Here is an 8147-nt window from a genome sequence, read left to right on the forward strand (position 1 = left end):
ACACACACACACACACACACACGTCAAACCCCCCCCCCTTTTTTTTAACAGACTAATAACTAGGCATAAGAAAATGGGCCAGGCGTGGTGGCACATGCCTTTAAGAGGCAGGTAGGTCTGTTGTGAGTTTGAGATGAGCCAGGTGTATACAGTGAGTTCTAGGCAACTAGAGCTTCATAGAGACCCTATCTCAAACAAACAAACAAACACAACAAAAACCAACCAACCAAAACAAAAAGCAAACAGAAAAGAACCTCCCTCCTCAAAAAAAAAAAAAAAAAAAAAAAAAAAAAAAAAAAAAAAAAAAAAGAAAAAAGAAAAAAGAAAAGAAAAAGAAAAAACAAGAAAATGGATACTAAGGGGCTGTGGTGGCGTTCGCTTTCAATCCCAACACTCGGGAGGCAGAGGCAGGTGGATCTCTGAGTTCGAGGCCAGCCTGGTGTACAGAGTGAGTTCCAGGACAGCCAGGGATACACAGAGAAACCCTGTCTTGAAAAACAAAACAAACAAAACAACCCCTCAACAACAAAACAAACAAACAAAAAAAGGAGACAAGAAAGAAAAGAGAAAATGGGTACCCACCGGGAAAGAGACAAGGGGTTCCCACCTGGCTGATGATATAGTGGGAAAAGACAGAAAATAAGCTTTACCCTAAGAGACAGAGAACAGCAGGGTTGGAACGGCAGGCTCTGCCCTTCCTCCACTCCTTTAGTATTGGATATTGAACCTAGTTCTTTATGTGGGAGAGGCAAGTACGCTAACAGAACTACAGTCCCAGTGAACAACAGGTCCTTTCTTTTCTTTTTCTTTCTTTCTTTTCTTTTTTCTTTTTTTGAGTTTCAAGGCAGGGTTTCTCTGTGTAGCCTTGGCTGCCCTAGACTCACTTTGTAGATCAGGCTGGCCTCGAACTCACAGAGATCTGCCTGCCTCTGCAACAGGTCCTTTCTTTCTTATCCTCCTCTCTCTTTCTCTTCTTCCTTCTCAGTCCAGTATGCTCCTTTGTTCCTTGCTGGCACCTTCCCCACTAGTTTCCACATAAGTGGGTCTGACAATGACATTAGTATTATAACTGGTGCTCTAGGTCTGGATTGGGTATTTCCAGGTTCTTAGCCTCTTTTCCAAAGAATTGAAAATAAGAGCTCCGGACAGGCGGTCATGGCACATGCCTTTAATCCTAGCACTCAGTAGGCAGAGGCCGCTGTCTCTATGAGTTTGAGGCCAGCCTGGTCTATACAACGAGTTCCAGGACAGGCGTGGATACACAGAGGATCCCTGTCCTCCACCCACCACCCCCAAAAAAGAGCTCACAGAAAGAAAAGGAGGAAGATGTTATCTGGAGCAAAGTGATATCATCGATTGTGTAAGATACGCTATTCAAGACTGACAGTGGGCCATGTGAGTGAGGATTCTTAATGTCTGGATTATTGGTCAGGTTTTCCTTTTAGGTGGCACAATAGAATAGGGTACTAGAGACGTAGTTTGGGTGGTTCTCCACTTTGATAGATTAAGCCATGTATTCATTTTTCTCTACTGTGCGTGCCCCTTCTGTAATGCATCTGATTTTAAACATTCACATGTCCAATTATTCATAGGCATAAGGTGGTAAATAGGAAGTTCTTCCTAAAAGTTTACTGTGGAGGAATGCTAAGTGAATGTATCACCCATCAATAAAGCGCTGTTTAGCCAATCAGCTGGGCAGAAGGACAGGAAGTGGAAGGCGGGACTTCCTGGAGGAGAGGAGAAAAGTTTGATGGTTAGAGAGGGAAGAGGATTTTTTTTTTGGACAGTTGGAGGAGGACGGTGGGAACTAGACGCGGACCAGCCCAGGGGTCATAGTGGCAAGTGTTTGGAATATATGTATGTTATAAGGTTTAGAGTAGTTTGTTTAGTTTACGAGTAGATTAGAATCAGTTCAGACTCTGGCCCGGTGAAGTGCTGGCAGCTTTAAAGTACGTTTCAGTCTCCCTGTGTCAGTTATTTGCTTTGTTGGCCGAATGGATAGATCATACTGTAACAGGTTACTAGGAGATACAGTTTTGCCTTCTTGTGCTTGCATCCAAAACTGGTCCGGGCCAGATTAACTCTTCTGTTCTTCATGCACACACACATGTTGAGAGTATTCTGTAATAACCGGAACTATCTAATTTCCACATTACCAAGGACAAGGAGGCTTCTACCACTGTTCAGAGATGGAAGTATGGGTAGGCGGGTGCAGATAGGGAGGGGCTTTGAGGTTATTAGGTGCGCTGTGCAGAGCGGGGTGTGTGGCTAGTGTGTGCAACTGAAGGAACTAGGCTGCCAAGTGCATCATTACACGAGGAGTGTGTGTGCATTACCCCAGACCAAATGCTGACCCGCCTCAGTCTCAGGCAGTGTGGTGGTTTGAATGAGAAATTTCCCCATCAGACATTCGAACACTTGGTCTCCAGTTGGTGATGCTCTTTGGGATGCAGCCTTGCTGCAGGAAGTATGACACTGGGGGGCCCGTGGGGTTCTTTGCAACCACCGGAGCAAACAGAGCAACAATCCGCAGGAGGCAAAAAGGTAGTTCTGTTCCATGGGACTAAGTAGCTAGCATTGGAAGTCTGACCCCAAATAGTTTATTTTAGGCATATTTCAGCACAGCACAATTTTAAAAAAAAATTTTTTTTTTTTTTTTTTAGTTTTTCGAGACAAGGTTTCTCTGTGTAGCCTTGGCTGTCCTGGACCCGCTTTGTAGACCAGGCTGGCCTCGAACTCACAGCGATCCACCTGCCTCTGCCACCACCACCACCCGGCTAGCACAGCACAATTTGGCAAAAAAAAAAATCTGTGGTAATAATCCTGATCTAGGCAGCTTGAGCTTGATGGAGCCACCAACGTGTATAGCTGCTGTAGCACCAGGTGATTTTTTACAAATTGGGTTAACAGCCACTCAAGATATTGGCAGCTTCTCTCATGTTGCAGAGGCTGTAACACTGTAGAAGCTATAGAACAAACAAACAAACTTTTCAGGCACATGTACAGGGGGAACTACAGAAAAGGTGAAGATAGTGGCTAGAAGGGCTACAGCCCTGGGAGTGCGATGGCTGCAAAGGGCAACCCACAGCGTGGTGCCACTAGGCACCTTCCACACGGACAGCCTCACACATAGCTAAGGACACGCTGCCAGGGCCTCGGCCACTGAGAATATAAAATGCGCGTGGAAGACTATGAGCTGTATGCGGGTGATAGCATGGGGCTCCCCCAAATAAACACCTTTAGACCAGACATGTTGCATGGCATAATCATTAGTATAATACAAATACTATTTTGAGTTTTCTAATAACAAATTATAAGGGGAAATTTACAAAACAGAATAAAAAGATTTGTAAAAATAGTCTATAGACTATAAAGTAGACCAATGTGGTGGTGTACACTTTCATTCGCAGTACTCAGGAGGCAGAGGTAGTCAGATCTCTTCAGTTCAAGGCCAGCCTGGTCTACATAGTGAGTTCAAGGAAAAGCCAGGGCCACCGACCTATCTCAAAAAAATAAACAAAACAGAACAAAATATGTATAAAATAAACATTTTAAAGTATCAAAATAAAACAAATCTTTGAGGCTGGGTGTGGTGGCGCAGGCCTTTAATCCCAGCACTCAGGGAGGCAGAGGCATGCGGATCTCTGTGAGTTCTAGGCCAGCCTGGTCGACAAAGAGAGTCCAGAACAGCCAGGGCTACACAGAGAAACCCTGTCTCTAAAAACCAAAACAAAGAAACAAACAACCCAAACTCCCACAAAAACCCCAAACCAAAAACCAAATCTTTGAAAAGTTTATTACAATCCATCCATCCATCCATCCATCTTTGTGTGTGTATATGATCATGTGTACAAAATGTGTGTGTGTGTGTGTGTGTGTGTGTGTGTGTGTGTCTGTGATGGCACTCATGTAGAGGTCAACAAGAACAGTTTTTATTTTACAAGTTCCAAAGTATTATACTTCAAATGGACAATAAATATGAAAATGAAATGATATATGTCACTTCTTATTGAGATAAAATATTAGAAATGTAAAACTGAAAATGTACAATTTGTAGGGTAGGGGTGGTGCACATCTTTAATCCCAAGCACTTGGGAGGCAGAGGCAGGTGGATTACTGTGAGTTTGAGGCCAGCCTGGTCTACAAAGTCTACAAAGTGAGTTTAGGACAGCCAGGGCTACACACATAGGAATCCTGTCTCAAAAAACAAGAACAAAAACCAACCAAACAAAAAAGTACAACTTCAGTCAGGCACAGTGGTGCACCATGCCTGTAATCCCAGCAGTCAGGGAGGCAGAGGCAGGCAGAGAGAAGAGAGTTCAAGGCCAGGCTGATCTGCAAAGCAAGTCCAGGACAGCCAAGGCTACACAGAGAAACCTTGTCTTGAAAAACCAACAAAACAAAACACAACAAACAAGCAAAAAAGAAAACATACAACTTGTGTGATTTCTAAGTAAGACCACTTCAAGGACTCAAGAACCACAAGTCGGGGCTGGAGAGATGTCTCAGAGGTTAAGAGCACTGTCTGCTCTTCTAGAGGTCCTGAGTTCAATTCCCAGCAACCACATGCAGGCTCACAACCATCTGTAATGTGATCTGACGCCCTCTTCTGGTGTGAAGGTGTACAGTGCAGATAGAACACTCCTATACATGAAATAGATAAATAAATCTTAAAAAAAAAAAAGAACCACACGTCTTCCAACTTATCATACAAACCATTAGAGAGACTTGTTTGTTAATGAGTCTCTCACCCGGCTTTGTATCACTCACCAACAGCTCTCTGAAAACAGGCAATTCTCAGTACTGGCAGGGAAGAAATAAAGCGTGAAATAATTTTATTAATGTTCATCAGTAAAAAAGGGCAGAGAGTGGGGTAGAATGATGGCACGACTACAACAATTGCCCCCAGGTTTGGCTTTCTTTCATGTGTAGAAAACCCATAGAGGGTGATGAAGTTATTCACCAAATAAAAGAACACAAAGCAGCTCGTCAGCAACAAGATGCTGTGAGTGGCTTTGTGTTCAGGAGATGCCTGAGAGGAGGAGAGGCTTGGGCTGTGGAGATGCTGGGCTCTCTTGTGGTGTCTGAGGAGGAGAATCACCATGTAGAGACTGGTCCACACCATGATGGCCACAAAGAAGAGGTCTCTTATTATGATAATATTCAGGAATAATTCTGGATTGGGGTACTCAAATGGTCTCATTTTACAGTAAGGGTGATAAAATCCGTAGTCAACATCAGTGTTATTGATTTTTATTATCACTGTCTCAATGATGCGCACATACAGGGTCAGGTTGATGAACCAGGAAAACAGGAAGGAGTGACAAGTCCATTTAGAGAGCTTAGGCTTAAGCCATACCCAGTTTGAATTACTGGGAGTGATAGAGATGGCTTGGAATGTACTTAGAATTGAGGTGGTGCAGATGGACAGACCCCGGGTGACTCTGTATATATACACAGTGGCCTTACAGCCAGCGTCATCCAGAAAATTGGGTACTCCAAAGGATGACAAGATATATAATATCATAGAAAATATGATTGTCAATATATTGACTATCATTAGGTGCATGAAAATGGGATCGATAGGTCTGCTAATGCGAGCTTTGACTAAGGAGCTGTGCACATACACCATGAGGAGCAACAGGTTCCCAATGACACCCACACAGAGCTGGGATATGAAGAAAACCCCCAAGATGGTGTTGCCTCGAAACACCATCTCAGGGATGCCCTAGGTATCATTAGACTTCTCAGGGCTGCAGTGAAAACTCGTCAGACTGAATTATACAACTGATTACAAACTGATGTCTGTGGAAAAATGTATACTGATTGACACTTCAGGATGAAGGAAGGTTGGAGAAATGTTAAACGCCTTGTTATTTTGGGTCCAGCTGTGGCACCTCTGGGAAGTGCCTTCCGGGGAGTCTTGAGATCCTCAGGGGAGAGAAGGTGTTGAAACTGGTGGGCTCAGTGCAAAAGAGAAATTATTCTGAGTGCTGAGACCGGATCTGTTGGTGGTCTGAAAGGCAAACCTGCATGTTATAATGAGTTTTTAATTCAGTAGATCACAGTGTTTGAAAGTTCTAATCTTTCCCAAAAAAGACGGTGTAAAACACAGTCAGGGACATACATATTTGAACATCTGTAGAGTTTCAGTTGCACTCAAAACTCTTCCAAAGTGTTCATATTTAAATTCTCAACAAAGTGGCTGTAGAGATGGTTCAGCAGCTAAGAGCACTAGCTGCTCTTCCAGAGAACAAAGGGTAGATCCCACGCACTTACTCGGAGGCTTAAAACTGTTTGTGACTCCAGGTCCAGGGGATCTGATACCTTCTTCTGGGATCTGATACCTTCTTTTGGCCTCCATGGGCACCAGACATACATGTACTTCAGAAACATACATGCAGGCAAAACATCCAAAAACATGAAAGAAAAGGATAAATTAAAAAATATTCTGAACAAAAGCAGATTTTACACTTGGGTTTTGTTTCTGAGTCCAGCCTATCCTTGGGTCATCAGCAAATTTTTGAAGCGTTTTGGGGAGGGGGAATTCAACTACCTGTGTGTGCTTCTGTTATTGCCAGACATGAAGAGACACTTGTTACTATTCATGCCCCAGTGTTGAGCATATTCTCTGAGAAGTATATTTTTCTGTCACTATTTCCACTATTTTCAGGGAAACGAATGGACCTGCAGGTCATTGTGCTATGTGAAGTAAGGTAGTTTCACAAGGACAAACACTACATATATTCTTTTTTTTTTTTTCCCGAGACAGGGTCTCTCTGTGTTAGCCTTGGCTGTCCTGGACTCGCTTTGTAGACCAGGCTGGCCTCGAACTCACAGTGATCCGCCTGTCTCTGCCTCGCCCGGCTCATAGGGAATCTGGTGGAGAAATTCACAAACCCAATGGCGATACTCATAGCCATGTGTGAGAAATGGAGATTGGAGAGTGATGTGGAAGGAAATATGGGCAAATGTAATGAAATTCATGTTTGTGCTGTATGCAAATATCATAATACAATATACAAATAAGATGTGTATCTGTCAGTAAGATCTCATGAGGCTTCAATAAGTTAATAACGATAAAAACCCAAATTGGACTAAACAGACTAAATGTATGATGCTTTCTATCATATTTAAAATATGCCACATGTCATTACCAGAGCATCACATTCTAGCTACCTGTTAGAATATTCATAGTTTAGCAAAAATGCAAACACATCAGAGGTAGTTGGTGGGTAAAGTTACATGTGTAATGCTGATGAGCATGAAGCTCCAGTGTTCAAAGGAACATTAGAAATTTATTCTTTACTATGTGTGTGTGTGTGTGTGTGTGTGTGTGTGTGTGTGTGTGTGTGTGTGTGAGAGAGAGAGAGAGAGAGAGATTTAAGTCTAATGAAAGTGTATCCAGCTTAGGTGGAAACAGAATGAAAAAGGGGCTGGAGAGATGGCTCAGTGGCTATGAGCAGTGACATGAATTCTGTTTGCAGCACTCACGTAGCTGCTACCATCCATATGTGACTCCAGTGCAAGGGGATCTGGCCTTTGAGGCACTACACACATGCAAGCAAAATATCCAGGCTCATAAAATAAAAATAAATTTTATATAAAATAAAGAAAATGGCCAGGTGGTAGCAGTGTGTGTCTTTAATCTCAACACTCTGGAGGCAGAGACATTGGATCTGTGAGTTTGAGGCCAGCCTGATTTACAGGGTGATTTCTAAGACATCCAGAGCTACATAGAGAAATCCTGTCTGAAAGAAACAACCAAGTAAAATACAAGAAATGAGGTTGGGAGGGAGATGAGGCAGGAGTAAAAGGGGGCATGTGGTGGGAGGTTGTCATGGGTACACATGATTCAAATATATTGTACAAATGTATGAAAACTTCAAACAGTGAACAGAAATAGTAGTAAAATGTTTTTCAACTAAGCATAGAAAGGTCACTTTAAATAAATAATACCACATATGAACACAAAACTGTTAAGGAAACGGGATTATTTATATAAGCAGTGCCATGCCTTTTAAAAGTTCAAATTGTATCACACATCTTTTTAAAGTTAAATATAGGCAGGCAGTGGTGGCACACACTTTTAATACCAGCACTTGGGAGGTAGAGGCAGGTGGATCTTTGAGTTTGAGGCTATCCTG

General features: G+C 42.8%; 1 protein-coding gene across 1 annotated transcript; it reads right to left on the minus strand.

The window, feature by feature from the left end:
* Positions 1-4762: 4762 nt before the first annotated feature.
* LOC127203559 (vomeronasal type-1 receptor 90-like) lies at positions 4763-5716 on the minus strand. The gene has a single exon (XM_051162386.1). It carries the CDS (start codon positions 5714-5716, stop codon positions 4763-4765), a length of 954 nt encoding a protein of 317 aa, XP_051018343.1.
* Positions 5717-8147: the final 2431 nt, after the last annotated feature.

The sequence above is a fragment of the Acomys russatus genome, chromosome 19 (genome assembly GCF_903995435.1).
Source record: "Acomys russatus chromosome 19, mAcoRus1.1, whole genome shotgun sequence".
In the NCBI taxonomy this organism is placed as follows: Eukaryota; Metazoa; Chordata; class Mammalia; order Rodentia; family Muridae; genus Acomys; species Acomys russatus.